The sequence below is a fragment of the Psammomys obesus genome, unplaced genomic scaffold, assembly GCF_907164565.1.
Source record: "Psammomys obesus unplaced genomic scaffold, mPsaObe1.curated_primary_1811, whole genome shotgun sequence".
NCBI classification, from domain to species: Eukaryota; Metazoa; Chordata; class Mammalia; order Rodentia; family Muridae; genus Psammomys; species Psammomys obesus.
The window spans coordinates 59311-74863 of record NW_026592403.1 but is presented as its reverse complement, the minus strand read 5'-3'; the positions used below and the strand labels follow the sequence as shown (position 1 = coordinate 74863).

At 39.9% G+C, this 15553-nt stretch overlaps 1 protein-coding gene across 3 annotated transcripts in view; it reads right to left on the bottom strand.

Annotated features, from left to right (window-relative positions):
* Wdr37 (WD repeat domain 37) overlaps positions 1 to 15553 on the bottom strand; it is a 61043-nt gene that overhangs the window by 18556 nt on the left and 26934 nt on the right. For all 3 annotated transcript variants that reach the window (XM_055613195.1, XM_055613194.1, XM_055613196.1), the window contains exons 9-11: positions 13703 to 13779; positions 8072 to 8312; positions 6824 to 6965 (exon numbers count right to left, since the gene is read on the bottom strand). In XM_055613195.1, coding sequence (XP_055469170.1) covers positions 6824 to 6965; positions 8072 to 8312; positions 13703 to 13779 — 460 coding nt within the window. The remainder of the gene's footprint in view (positions 1 to 6823; positions 6966 to 8071; positions 8313 to 13702; positions 13780 to 15553) is intronic.

The following is a 15553-nucleotide window of genomic DNA, read 5'->3' as shown; positions in this document are numbered from 1 at the left end:
CCACTTCTAACTTGGTGAGTCTATCTAGAATTAAGTATTTAGTAGTAACTACTGCCTGACCTCCAGATACCTGGCAATAAAGGCATAAGAAAATGTCAAAACTTCAAAATAATCATTACAATTTTAAGATAATTTTTTTGTTTTGTTAGATGCATTTCAGTTTCCTTAGAAGAAATCACCAAAGTTCACATTGAGAGCAAAGTTATAATTGTGTATAAAAGAAGTCAAAAAGAAACAAAAAACCTTCCATTGTCAAATACTCATCCATGCTGAGCTAATTTCAGACTGTTTTCAATGCCAATGTTTATTCACATTTCTGAATAAATACTGTCAGTCGGGTACAAACTAGAGCCAATGGCCATCCATGGAGGAAGTTTAATGACCAGTGATTGCCTCAATGGTCAGCTCCTTTTCATAGTAAATGAAAAGGGGGGAAGGGGCAGAACCTGAGAAAAGGGGGATAGTAGAGAGGAAAAGAAAAGGGCCAAATACTTAGACAGGACAATGGTACCAAGAAGAAAGAATCTGAGAAGAGTGGAGCTTGGGGCCTTGGGTTATTTATAAGCAATTAGATAGTCCTTTATTTCACATGCTCCTCTCAAAGAACAGTCAGTAGATTTAACCTAACACCTTTCATAGTAGTAAGAGCCCCGCACATATTTAAACCATTCTCAATCAAGATCTGTGTGGAGTCTAGTACAAGAATAGGGTGCTGGTGGAAGAAGGAAACACTGGCTTGGGAAGTGCACGCTTGGCTACTAAATCACACTACCAGATAAAAGCCAATTCAGAAGAAAAGCACTGAATCTGAGTGCCAGCTCTTAATAATTAAAATACAAATTCATAGAAAACAATCATTTCAGCCACCAGCTGAAATTCCTATGTCAAAATTTTCAAACTATCTATTTTTCCAAGAACAAGGCCCACAGTTTTCCATTCCTGCTGCTAGTAAAACAAATACTATATAGAATATCTAAAATTATTCTTCAGACAACTGGTATACACAGAGCTACTAAAGACTGATCCAAAAAGAGATATATCATTACATTCAACAAATACTACTATGGTAGATTTTCTATTATAATGAAGAGATGTCATAATACAGGGTGAAAATCAATGCAACACATCAAAAAAGAAAAAGGCTTATTATTTCTTTCTAAAAATGTATGATAAAAGTAAAAGCCTTGAGCACAGCTCACATCAAGGAGCTCTGTCTGCACCCAGCAAACATAATGACAGCACAAATTTCAAGGGACCATTTGGCTATAGTTTTTTATCTTACAGTGAAGCATTATATCTCAAACCTTAGTTTTGCAAAAAGGCATTAAAGCCATGGAAAAGCATAGGAATAACAGAGAGAGAAAATGAAAATGGGGGGGGGGGGAAACATGATGCTTATATAACTATACCTTGCCTTAAGAAAACCCAATATACAGAAATTCAGATTAACTGAGCATTTGTCAACCATTCACGTTAAAGGCATTGGTTCTTTAACTAAACAATTTATGCTTAATTCCCATAAATAAAAACATACCTTAAAATACAATTTTCAAAAGAGAGCTGAATATGATATTAATATGAAATATGTAAGAAAAGCTTATGTAGAAATATTGCCTTTCTCTAAGCAAAGAGTCATTAACTAACCTTTTTATATTCAACTTTTTAGAGCTACACCAGTAAGAACAGTAAACATAAAAGCTGAGAATCTGACTGTTGCTTGTAAGCATTCAGGAAAAGAACTTAATGAAAAGACTCCAGAAAAGCATCTTTGAAGATAGCACTGTGGTCTCCATAAGCTTCAAAAAGCCCCTTACCATATACTCATTCAGAGGATGCTAAGTGTAAGACATACAGGCTTCCAAACCAGAACATCAAGGAATGTTACAGTCCACTGCGGAAGAGCCTACAGAGCTTGCAGAACACTGTGAACCCTCAGAGTGATAAAGCAGGAGAGCCCAGGGCTTATTTTCTTAAGTTACACTTAGAACACCAACACACATTGCAGTAAGTGGCCATTCTTCTGCTTTTAATGAGGAGTTAAATCAAATGCTTTTAATAAAAGCATGCCTTTATGGATCACAGGTGCACATCTATTATGTAGTTGCTATCTGCTATTTAGTTGTATAGGATCAAACCCCCACAACCCATGACAAAGGTAAAAGGCAACAGACACTATGAAGATTCCTCAGATAAAACCATGTGAAATGTCTCATTTCCTGTTTTTCTGTATGTGAAGTGTTTCTAAAAGCTTACTAGTGATCATTACTAGAAATACTTTGTGTTCAGTAAAGATATCTACAGCTCCATCTGCTGACCAAGTCCTAAACCTACATGCGAAAGGCCAGAGGGTACTTTTTAAACTTAGCCACTCTTTTTTTTTAATAATTCTTTTTCTTTTAATTTTAATTCGATTATATATAATATGTATGTATTTTTCCTGCATGCGTGTCTGTCCATCACTTGTGTGCCTGATAACTGAGGAGGTCAGAAGAGGGCTTTGGAGCCCCTAGAACTAAAGTTAACAGACTGTTGTGAGATCCTGTGCAGGTGTTAGAAATCAAACCTGGGTCTTTCTTAAGGCAGCCAATGCTCTTGACCACTGAGCCAACTATACAAAATTTAGAGGCAGAAGAATCCAGCCAATTCCTACCAATCTAGAAAAGCCTTTAAAAGTTAAAAATTATCCTTTTTACCCAGGGTCCTCCTCATTGCTTATCTTCACTTATCTTCTTCAGGTGTACAGATTTTAGTATGTTTATCCTATATTAAATGTCTAGTATCCACTTATAAGTGAGTATATACCATATGTGTCTTTCTGTTTCTGGGATACCTCACTAAAAATGCTCTTTCTAGTTCCTACCATTTGCCTGCAAATTTCATGATTTCCTTGTTTTTAACTGCTGACTAGTATTCCATTGTGTAAATGTATCACAATTTCTGTATCCATTCCTCAATTGAGGGACATCTGGTTTATTTCCAGATCCTAGCTATTGTGAATAAAGCTGCTACAAACATGGTTGAGCAAATGTCTTTGTTCAATCCTCATTCAGAAGGCAAACAGGATAGATAAGGGAAGAGGGAAAAAACAGGGAACAGGACAGGAGCCTACCCCAGAGGGCCTCTGAAAGACTCTATCGAAGCAGATGTTGAGATTCATACCCAAACTTTTGGCAGAGTGCAGAGAAAAGAAGGGGGGGATAGAAAGACCTGGAGGGGACAGGAGCTCCACAAGGAGAGTAAAAGAACCAAAAAATCTGGACACAGGGGTCTTTTCTGAGACTGATACTCCAAACAAGGCCCATTAATGGAGACATCCTAGAACCCCTGCATAGATGTAGCCCATGGCAGCTCAGTCTCCAAGACGGTTACTAGTAAGGGGAACGGGCTGTCTCTGACATGAACTCAGTGGCTGGTTCTTTGATTACATCCCACTGAGGAGGGTGCAGCCTTACCAGGTCACAGAGGAAGACAATGCAGCCACTCCTGATGAAACCTGATAGGGTAGGGTCAGATGAAAGGGGAGGAGAACATCCCCTATCAGTGAACTGGGGGAGAGGTACACAAGGAGAAGAGAGAGGGAGGGAAGAAAGGAGGGAGGGAGTTGGAGGAGTCCAGGGAAGGGACTACAGCTAGATACAAAGTAAATAAATTGTAATAATTTTTTTTAAAAAAATCATCATAAAAAAAGAATCAGATACAAAAAAAATATCGTTTTTGATAGAGGATGGAAATTAGCACCAAATGAAAAAACTTTTTTTCCTCTTATTAAAACTTTAATTTATCCTGTGGTTAAAGCCAATCTAACAACTGCCTTATATCACAGAAAAGCTGGGTAGGGGAGAGGGTTCATGTGAATAAGATATATTTAATGTAAGCCTACTCTTGGCCCCTATTTTAAAAAACAGGACTACTCTGCAAAAGCAGGCTGCTCACAGAGTTTGAGTTCAGTCTAGTCTAAGTGGTGAATTCCAGGACAGCTAGAACTATGTAAAGAGACCTTGTCTCAAGAGAGGGAGGGAGGGGGGCAGGGGTTGTCAACCAACTTTTGAAATATTAATTGGTCTACATTAAAAATAAGGCCTCAGGAGAGATGGGCTTCGAGAGAAAAGACCGTGCCCTTTGCCAGCTGCAGCACTGGTGAGCTATCTGGGTGCAGTACTGAAGAGCTTACCCTGGTGGTGTGGATGCAAAAGAGCTGGCGGGCTGACAAACTCTACTACCACCCAGGCCCAGATCCAGGCCTTTGATGTGACCCATGTCAGCATCTACATCAGCTCTGAACTGATGGAGCATGTGACAGGGCTGGTCCTACAGATTCAAAGGTACAGGATCTCCATAACATTAGGAAACAACAGGACATCTGAGAGAAGTCCCTGTGAGAATGAGAATCCAATACTGGTAGTGTAGACTCCAGATCTAAAACTAGACCAATGACTCATTGCAATGAGCATTTGCAAGTAAAGATGTGTAGGTAGACAAAAAGGTAAACTGAGTGACACACTGTGACACACTTCAGTTTCCATGACGAGATTTCTTTTTTCTTTTTTTTTTTTTTTTAAATTTGTTTTTATTTTCTTTTGGGGGAGAGGTTGCAAGAGCAGAGGGCAGATGCAAAAAGTTTTAAAACAAAAGGGGGTCTCCTTAGACCAGATGTGGTAGCACATGCCTTTAACCCCAGGACTTGAGAGACAGAGGCAGGTGCAGGGGGATCTCTATGAGTTCAAGGTTAACCTAGTCTACATAGTGAGTTTTAGGACAACGATAGCCACATAGTAAGACACTGTCTCAAAAAGAGAGTTGTGTGGGGGGAAATCACGAGTCATATATTCCTCAAACAACTTGTTCCAGCAAGACCTTAAAAGATGTAATATGCAGGGCTAGAAAGATGGCTCAGCGGTTAAGAGCACTGTCTGTTCTTCCAAAGACCCGGGTTCAATTCCGAGCACTCACATGTCAGCTCACAACGATTTGTAACACCAATTCCAAAGGATCTAACACCTTCATACTGATGCACATAAAATTAAATTAGTTTTTCAAAAGCTGTAACATGTACCTCTATCAGCTACAGGAAATGCAAATATATTCTCCTTAAACAAAAATAAAATGTTTCAAATAACCAGAGTGTGAATTTTAAGTCTTTAAATATCACCACAAGGCAAGCTAGATCACTCCTTTAGAGTTAAACTCTACTGAAGACAGGAAACCTCCTGGCTTCTCATGGCTTACTTTCTCTGAAAAGAAGATGATACCTGCCAAGATCTAGCAACCTCAAATGCAACATGTGACTTCTGACTACATCTGTCCAGGCACAACCAGGACTTATAAAACCCTGGCCATCTGTACCTTTATCTGGATACGATGCTCCAGCTTCAGTAGTTCCCCACAATTTCCATTCTGTCCTTGCAAGCATGGTAAGGGCAAATCCTTGCTCTACCTTATCACAAGTACAACTGTCTTGCTCTCTGAAAACAAAACTCTCTTCTTGGCCCAATTCAAATCTCTGATAGATTTTGCTTATTCTAGTACAGGTTGGCATTGAGTGAGGTGCTAATGCTATTGTCCAGCCTATGGCATCATCCTACTGTAGGTAAAGAACAGTCATGTCTAGACAACAGAAGAAAAGTGGAAGGTTCAGTGGCCTAGTGGTACCAACAGCCAAAATTAAAATGACAATAAAGGACAATGACTACCAAAATGACAAGCATATCTATAAATCTGTGTTGATTCTCAAATGGTAAGGGCTAGCTAATGAAGGTGAAAAGAATGGCAGAATTAGAAACCTCACCCTTTTGCAACATTCTTGTACTAAGTTGGCAGGGATCATCAATGATGCTATACTCATTTGATAAAAAGCTATGGGGAAATAAAATAGCCACATATCTCAAAGTGTCACTTGAGTAACTCCAAACTGGAAAATTACTTTCCAGGGAGAGACCTGGCAGACAGTACCTTAATCAGTGTCATGAGGAATTATATAGACAATCTCTGTTTATTAAAAAGACCGAAAGAGTATATTTGTTGAACTCTGTTAAGAGTAGCCTCATGCTTAACTCACTGGACAGAAATTCAAGCAGAGAAGAACACATACTAGACTGATGGTCTGTGTGTACATGTGTGTGTATACATAGGCACATAAACCTCTCAGCACATGCCCTCAAAACACATGCAGTAACAAAACCTTTAAAAGATATAACAAAGTGTGCATCTACGTCTGCCTTGGAAGTCACAAAACTAGAAAGGAGCTGGGAATAGATCACAAAGGAGGTGAGAAATGGAGAGTAGTGGAATATGTGTTAAAGGAATGCATAAGGAAGGCAAACTGGGAGAAGAAAGGGAACCAGACAGGGAAAGAGGAACGTTTGAGAACAAAGTATAATCACACATAGATATGACAATGCCATAATTAAACCCAAAACTTTGTTTGCTAGACTAAATTATCTAATTTGCTAATTAACTAATTTTAAAAAGACTTATTACAGTCATTTGAGAGTATCTGTCAATAGCTTAAATTGGGGCCCTTGAGCGATTATAGAACTATCCTCCCACCAACCATGCTCGGGGTGTTCCTTGGTTCTTCCTTTACTAAGCCACCTACTTCCAGCCCCTGCCAAATTACATCCCATTCAATTTCTTGAAAGACCATCAGAACCTTCTTTTAGTCTTCTACACCTTTTGAAACACATACCAAAATGTTTAGAGAAAGAGCTATCATTATGAAAAAGAGCTAAGTTTCAAACAGTAGAAATTAAGATTAGACTTAAGTTTCAATGGCAACCTACAAAATTTTTTTTAGAGATAAGATCTCTAAACAACTGCAACTCACTCCGTGTGTCCTTGGAAAACATTCACGGAGTGGATGGAAGGGTCCCTGAAATCCCAGAGACGAAAAGTTGTGTCACGGGAGGAGGTCACCACGAGCCGCTGGGTGGGGTGAGTGCAACAATGTGTTAACTCCTGGTCATGCCCTACAACCAAATACAACAAAAACACAAGGTCATCCGCCTGCAGACACATAATTAGAATGAAGCTTTTTAAAAACACACCAATCAAAAATATCAACCATCTTTACGGGCACCACTACCAGCTGTTGGAAAAGAAAACCTTAAGGAATTACTCAGTGGTGTGGAAGACTGTCCCTCAGATGCTTGAAGTCCCTTCAGCTACCCACATAAAAGAGTGGGAAATTAGATACATCATAACTCAGTTTTGGTCTTAACAGTTAGAAGGTCAGACAAATTAACAGGCTGACTAAATGCAACAAGAATAACTTCTAATGGTATAATTTTATGGGCTCTTGGAACAAGATCCTGTCTTGCATTTGGGCAGAGCCTATAAATATAATGTTCTATAAATGGGGTACACAATAAACAAAAGAAAATTCCACATATGTAACTAAGGTCCCTGAATCAGTCAACTTTGTGTTAATCATAAGAAAGGCTATCCTCAGTGGCCTGGTCTAAACACCTAGAACCATTCAAAAGGCCAAGGCCCTTCCAGAAGCTAGAGAATCCAGGGCAACACAGCATGCTCCTGCCAGCCTGGAAGCCTGCATCCTGCTACATGGGAAGGGGCTTTTGGTGAGACTCCTGGATGCTCAGTATAGACCCTAACTGACCACTAGTAAGAAAGTACAACCCCAGCCACATGGTTACAAGAAACTAGATGGATTTTCCTAGCAACCAGTAAGCATGGAAGAAGACTGAACATACTAGAGGCCCTGCCCAAGCTACACCTTCACTTTAACCAGGCAGCCCATCATAGATGATGAGTAGCCACCATAGACACAGAAAACCAGACAAGAAAACCATCAAGGTAATAGACTCCTGTTATTTATGTTTGTTGCAATACAGCAATCATACTTCGACTACTGAAATACTACATGGTATAGTTAATCCCCTGAAGATATATTTTCAGCTATGAAGAATTCTATTAATCAATCAGACAGGATCTTCAAAAATGACAATCAAAAAGCCAAGAGCACTAAACAGAATCCTGGCCTGGAAGTAATTTGTAAGCTCAGACATAAAAACAGCTCAACTAGGAAGAAATTCAGACGTTCACAGCAAGATACCTGTCAGAGAATGAACAAGTTCAGATGTCTCCACATCATACAGGTTGGCAGTTCTGTCCCATGAGGCTGTCACCACTTGCTTCCCACCAACCAGCCAGTCAGCAGCAATAACCACACCCTGATGGCTTTTGAGAGATGCCAGGGGGACTCGGGCAGCAGGGCAGTCACTGGGCACATCTCCATCAATGTCAGCCTCATCTTTATCAGAGCATTCCATTTCATCTTCACCAGACATTTGTTGCTAAGAGTAAAAATCATAAAAGAAAGACTTTGTAGGAATCTTTGTTTTTTCCGACAAGGCTACACCATTTATCTTTCTAGATTTAGTCACCATTAGGGTCAATGCAAGCACAGTAGCTGATATATAGCTAGCGTTCAAGGAATGCTTTCTCAATGTTAAGTCTTAGCTATAAAAGGAAGCCAAATGTTAAGTCTTAGCTATAAAAGGAAGCCAAATACCCTGAAAAATATTAAAGCCACTACAGCATCTAAACTAAAATTCATCTTCACTAATCAATTAAATAGCAAATAAAGCAATTTTCAACATTTTCATTTTTCCCACTTTTAGAAATACAATGTAAAATTTAAAAATACATTAAACGTCAATAATGTCACAATATAAAAAGCATTTTGAGTCACAGCAGCCCGTTTAAGATACTTTAAAAAAAACTTCTAAACTATATGACTTAGAATTCCATTGTTCTAACGAGAAACCATATGATTTTTCTGTATCAATTAAATCTTTTGTTAAAAGCCAAATAATGTAAAAACATAACAGCCAGTCTATACTCCAGCTCTTCAAGAAATGTTTATTCATTCAATAAATACTGATAGACTGTCATGCTGTTTAAGGAGACAGAAGACGACAGTCATACTTAAAATGATGCTTACTCTAAATGATAAGAATATTGGTTAAGCACAACTGGCAAAGTTCCTGTCCTTACAAGAGAGAGAGACTACAAACACTCACAAAACACACACATATGAGCTAGTATAACTGTCACATGTTTGTACATACTGGTCTAAGTATATGTGAACAAAATATGCAAAGAAGTATGTCACATGGCATACACCATCAGGTGGTAGTGAGGGCTTTGAAGAAAATAAGAAAGGGAGCTGAAGAGATAGACAGCTGAAGGGCTGCTGTCTTATACAAAATTACTGAAGAAAGACTCACAACAACTGAGTCCAATTATGGAGAACAAGGAGAAGGGCATTTGTATATTGTAGGAAATACTGTTCATGCAGAAGGAACAAGTATAAAGTCCTCTTTTCTCTGCTACATAACTGGGCTTGCTAGCAGGTGAAGGGACACAGAGACAACATGGATGGGAGGCAATGTAGCAGGTGGTGTGGGAAACCTGGTAGGCCATGGAAAGGACTCTGTGCTCTATTCTACATGTGGTGGAAAAACATCACTTCTGAGCAGAGACATGAAACAACTATTAAACACAAGAAAATGAAAAAAGGTTGGTATGTGCTAAACTGTTTCACCCACAAACTCATCTGTCAAAGCCCCAACCACAAGACCTCAGAATATGACCCTATTAGAAAAAGGGCCCTTCAGAGGCAATTAAAATTAGGCTGAGTGTAGAACCTAGTCTACATGACTGATGTACTACAATAAAAATTACAAAAGACACACATACAAGGGAAAGAGAATGGAAGGGCACAGTGACAAGGTGACTATATGCGAGGCAAGGACTGAGGCCTTAGAATAAACCAATCCTTCTACTACCTTGCTCTTAGACTTCTAATCTACACACTGTGATAACATAAATCGATGCTAACACCACCAGTCCCATGAAGCACCAGGAAACAACTAGATATGGGTGGTAGTATTGAAAGTGAGAAAAAAGACTGATTAATATGCCCAGGAAAGCTTGAGAATTTGCCAACATATATCCACATGGAACACACACACACACCGTTTAAAGGTATATGGTCCAAACTCCTGAGTAATAATGACAGCATACCTGAGACGATGTTATAAGTAGCAGGTTAGGGGGAAAACCAACAACAGGACACCCAGGCAACATATTAATTAGATGACAACTGAAATCTAGAGTTAAGAGGAAAGTTGGTATGCAAATTGCAACTCACAGTAACAGCTGATCCTTAAAGTCTTAGATGCTGAAAGAGACTAACAAGAACTAGTAGAGAAGAACAACAGATGAGCAGCAAACTCACACGTTCACCAGTGGGTAGAGCACCAGAGAGCCACCCAACAAGACTTAAGGAAAGAAAGAAACAGAAGGAAATGGTATCTGTTAGAATCCCCAAAATCAGCGTTGGCATTCTGAAGAATGAGCAATCATAAAGGCAGCACTGATGACTGACGAACAGCAGAATTGTGGGGACACCATGTGAGACAAGAGTGTGACTCAGGAGGGAAAAGCATGAATTTTCACATGGCATTTCTGAAGATGTTGGTGTGGGAAGGAAAGCCGGTGAATAGTAGTTCTGATAGGCTCTGGGACAAATGTGTGTGGATGGTAAGACCCATTCTAAGGAAAGAGGGAAGCACTGCAGAAATAACATCAGGAAGAGAGGAAGTAGGAAGTAGCAGAAAAAATCTGCTAAGACTGCAGGATATGTCAGAGTACACAGGGTACAGGGAAGCCACATGTGAGTGACATGGGAAGGAAGGAGAGTTTGAGGAAAACAGGTACAGCTTGGGAAAGGAAAGAATGTGATAACTATAAAGCTCTACGCACAGATGTGTTCAGTAGTGCCTAGACTGCAGAAGGAATATAAAAACTACGCCTAGAAAAGTTTAAAAAAGAAAACCAAAACAGACCCTCTTGTCCAGGAATGAACAGCTCATGCCTATAATCACTGCACTTTGGAGGCTCAGACAGAGCTACCATAAGTTCAGAGTTAAACCATGGGACCATTTCAAAAGCAATCAGGAGAAGGGCAGAGGAACCCTGCAAAGAAAGACTTTATCTCAGAGGCAAAGGGGGAGCCACTGAGTTATCGGCATGCCCATTATTCTAGAGCTATGGCGGGCAGCCATTAGACTCAACTAGCTAAAAAAGTTGAGCCTGGAAAACTTTGGAAAGGTTAAAGGTCAGCAAAACCCTTTCCCCTCTGCATGAGATGAGAACTGATTCCCAGGCTGTGCTGTTCAAGAGAAGAATGACTCCCTGTGGATAAACATACCAAGACAGGAAGGTCTACTACAATCACAGGAAATACCTGATGGGAATGCTGCAGCAATGCTGTAACTCTGAGCTCAGTGTCTGGATGCCTTCCATCTGCTGTTGTTGGAACTGTTCAGAAGGCCCTGGTTCCTTGTCTTCTAGCCCCAACACCTGCACCCAAGGTATCTTACCCTCCAGTACCTGTACCGCTGCTGCACAGCTTGCTCTGCCTAGCTCTGTGGACAAGGGTCTCTTTGGCTAGATAATGAACATGGCTCCAACATAGAGTATGAAATGCAAATCTGCCACACCATCTTGTCTGTCTTGCACTTCCTAGGTAATTATGCCCAACAGTGGTCCACAGGGAAGCTCACTGGTATCTCTCGTGTAGGCTACATAAGTTTCCCAGTGCAAAAAGATTGAACAACTGAATCCTTATGATTTCATGGAGCAGCTAGAAACAGAGTAGGGAGATAAAAAGACTGTGTCATAGAGAATTCCAAACTTTTTGACAGGTTTGCTAACTGCTGACCTACAACATTGAGCATAATAGGCTTTCACTAAAAAAAGAAAAAAAATGTGAGAAACACTTCAGATGAAGCTACCTCCTCAGACAGGCAACAGAAGAAAAGACTTGAGGGTTAGGACCATCATATATGGTTTGGGCCATGTGTAGTGTTAAGCATGTATTCCACTGGAAAGACCACACAAAAAGGCTCAAAAATGACTCTGAAACCTCAGAGTTTTAGAAGGTGAAATGACGTAAGTTAATTCTGGAAGGGAGAAGTCCATGATGAAGGTCAACTAGTCCGCTTTCTGGTGAGAGGCCTTCCTTCTCCTCCCCGGCAAACAGCTGCCTTTCACATAATGGTGAAGAGAGAAGGCAGGCCCTCTGGTGTCTTAAGGACACTAATATTATCAGATCAGGGCACCACCCTACAGTCTGATTTAACCTGATTAACTTTCTTAAGCTATTACCTCCAATTAAAGCCCCATTAGCATATAAAAACCCAACTGTGGTGGTTTCACTAGGGATTACCCCCCCCCACACACACACACACACAGATTCAAGTGTGTGAATGCTTGGCCCATAGAGAAGGCACTATTAGGAGGTGCGGCCCTTGTTGGAGAAAGTCTGTCACTGTGGGGGCCAGCTTTGAGATCTTAGAGGCTGAAGCCAGTTCACTTCCTGCTGCCTGCGGATCAAGACGTGGAACTCTCAGTTCCTTCTCTAGCACCATGTCTGCCTGCATGCAAACCATGCTTTCCACAGTGACAATATGGACTAAACCTCTGAATTGTAAGCCAGCCCCAATTATATGTTTCCCTTTATAAGCGTAGCCATGATCATGGTGTCTCTTCACAGCAATAGAAACGCTAACTAAGACACCAATCCATAACATCCTAACCCTGGGCCTCCAAATTACAGAGCTTTCTTATACTGCAAATACATTTATTCTACCCCAAAACATCAACTCATTCCAGCATTAACATGAAAGTCTAAAGAACAATCTTAACAAAATGCCATCTAAATTGGGAGGTCTGTATGAGGATCAAGGTATAATTATACCCAGGCAAAATTCCTACAGACCACAGAAAACAAACAAGTTACATTTATATAAAGTACAATGCTGCAGAAGTTAATTCTATTCCAAAAGGGGGCAAAAGAAAACAAGGGAAGGACAACAGGTTCCAAACAATCCCCAAATCTAGCAAAGAAAATTCCAGTAGATCTCAACAATAATGCTCTCAACAATAATGCTCTTAGGCTCAATTCTTTACCTTTTAGACCCATTAAAGTAGCATCCTCTACCATGACAGCTAACTGGGCAGCTCCAACTCTGCTGTGGCACTGGGCTGTGGCTTCCTGCTCCCCCTACTCTACCCCCCTGTGGCCCCAAACCAAAAAAAGGCCAGATAAAGTAGCACATGGTTGTAATCCCAGTTCTAGGGAGGCTGAGGAAGAAAGCACATTCTCGTCCAGCTTGGGTTGGGCTACATCGAAACCATGTCTTCTAAAAAGAAAACAGGAGTCAGAAAAAGAGAAAAATGAAGCAGAGAAGCAGGGAGGATAAAAACCAAAAAGTTAGCCCTTTGAAAATGAGGAAGAGGCAACCTCAGGACTATGACAGGAGTAACAGCATTAGCAATTTCCAAATCAATGTCAGATCCTTGTTCCCCTGTCCAAAGGAAGACACATGTTTATAGCCAGGCAGTTCCATTTTCTGGTGCTTAGAGAACCCAGCACTGATAAGACTTCCTCCATTTCATCCTATGTTCAGTTTCATTATCCCAAGAGTATAAATCCCATCTGTTTGTAAGATGGCTGATTAAATTCACAGTTCACATGTATACTAACCTTTTAAAAGATAGGTTAAACCACACTGAACCACACCAGATACTATGAGCTTATTCTAACATTTGCAAATATCGTCTTATATAAGTAGAGCAGCAGAGCACTCTCAGAGTAACTCAACATGCTTACACTAGTGTCGGCAACAGGCTGAGGTGTTGGAAGCTGTACCACATATCTCCAAATATGAGCAGTCTGATCTCCAGAAGCTGAAGAGACAAACGGGTGAAGATTATCCACAGGCACACCATGCATAAAATGTGTTCCTTCCTACACTGTGGCCATACATCAATTATGCTTTTCTAACTTAGTGATCATTTAGTAAAATGAATATTCTTTATTTAAATAGTAATTTCAGACTGTGCAAGGCTATTAAGAACAGAACACATGTACAAAATTAAGATTGTAATTGCTATTACTAAAGAAAATATTTCATCTTACAAAAATTTTGAAGGTTAAGAAAAACCAGATATTTTTTAAAGATTTATTTATATATTATTTATACAGCTTTCTACCTGCATTTATGCCTGCACACCAGAGAGAGCACCAGATCTCATAACAGATGGTTATGAGCCACTATGTGGTTGCTGGGAATTTATGTAGTAAATACTCTGTTGCATCACACTTGTGATATAACAGAGTCTGATATGTTTCAGGAAAGTGAATAATACTTTCATCCACTCATTATGAGCAGGACTTCACAATTGTCAGTTATTATGTTACTTTTAGCACTACTTATTTGCTTTTCTATTTTCTTTCTAGCTAAAGTTTGCAAGATAATGCTTTAACTAGGAATGAAAGATGAAGGACAGCCACACAGGGCACTGAGGCCCTTTTTCCACTCCGGAGTGGTTATTCTTACCCACACCAAAGCAGTATGCTTTCCATCTTCTCTTCACCGCTGCAAAACTTACCATAAGCTGATGGTAAATTCATTATGGCTAAAATCAACTGATTGTCCTGACTTGCCAATTTCCCTCCAATCAGCACTATTTAAGAATTGCAGTCTACTTTTCTCTTCTCCTTTATCTGTCTCAAAGTTTGTATTAGTTCCTTTTTTAGATGCCACTTGGTTTCACCTCTCCTTTCTAAGACTTCGGTTTATATCCAGCTGCTATGGGTCTAGTGTCTTTCCTCTTTACCAATCAGATAATAAATCTTCAGTGTCTTTCCTACTTTAACTCCTCAGATATATATTAAGGTAAATATTGGCTATGATCATCTAGGACTGAGAAAATAATTTAGAATAACCTTCCCATTATATCCTTCTCACATGTGAAAAGTCTGTGACCAAAAGGAGTAATCTCTGCACTCCACACATTAAAAGTACTCGTATTGAACTCCTTCCTAAATACTTCCACTTCCACAAAGGACCAACCCCTGACATCAACTTGTATACTCTATCCTGGGGTCAGCAGAATATGGTGCATGGGAAAAGTGCAAGCATTTCTCCATTTTTGTAAATGAATAGTCATGTCCCTTCACCTGCTGCAGAGACACACTTTTGTGCTACAAGAGCGGGACAGAGCAGACACAAATGTGATATGGTCTATCAAATATATATTCCTACTAACTGATCTTTTTCAGAAGCATGCTAAACTCTGGCCCATCAAAGCCAACACATACTCTCCAAGATTATCACCTGTATCCCAAAGCACAATTCCATAGCCATCTGACAATTTTATAGAAATAATCCTCAGTACAACAGGCTACCTTCCAAAAGTAGCAACAATTTTTTGTTTGTTTGTTCATTTTGTTTTTCGAGACAGGGTTTCTCTGTATTGTCCTGGCCATCCTGTAACTCACTCAGTAGACCAGGCTGGCCCCTAACTCAGGGATACACCTGTTTCTGCCTCCCGAGTACTGGGATTAAAGACGTGCACCATCACTGCTGGAGTCAGTCTAAAATGTGATCCATACAAGCTACTGCAGCCTACGTAAATAACCTAAAAAGGAATGAAAATAATTCATAAAATTTCTACT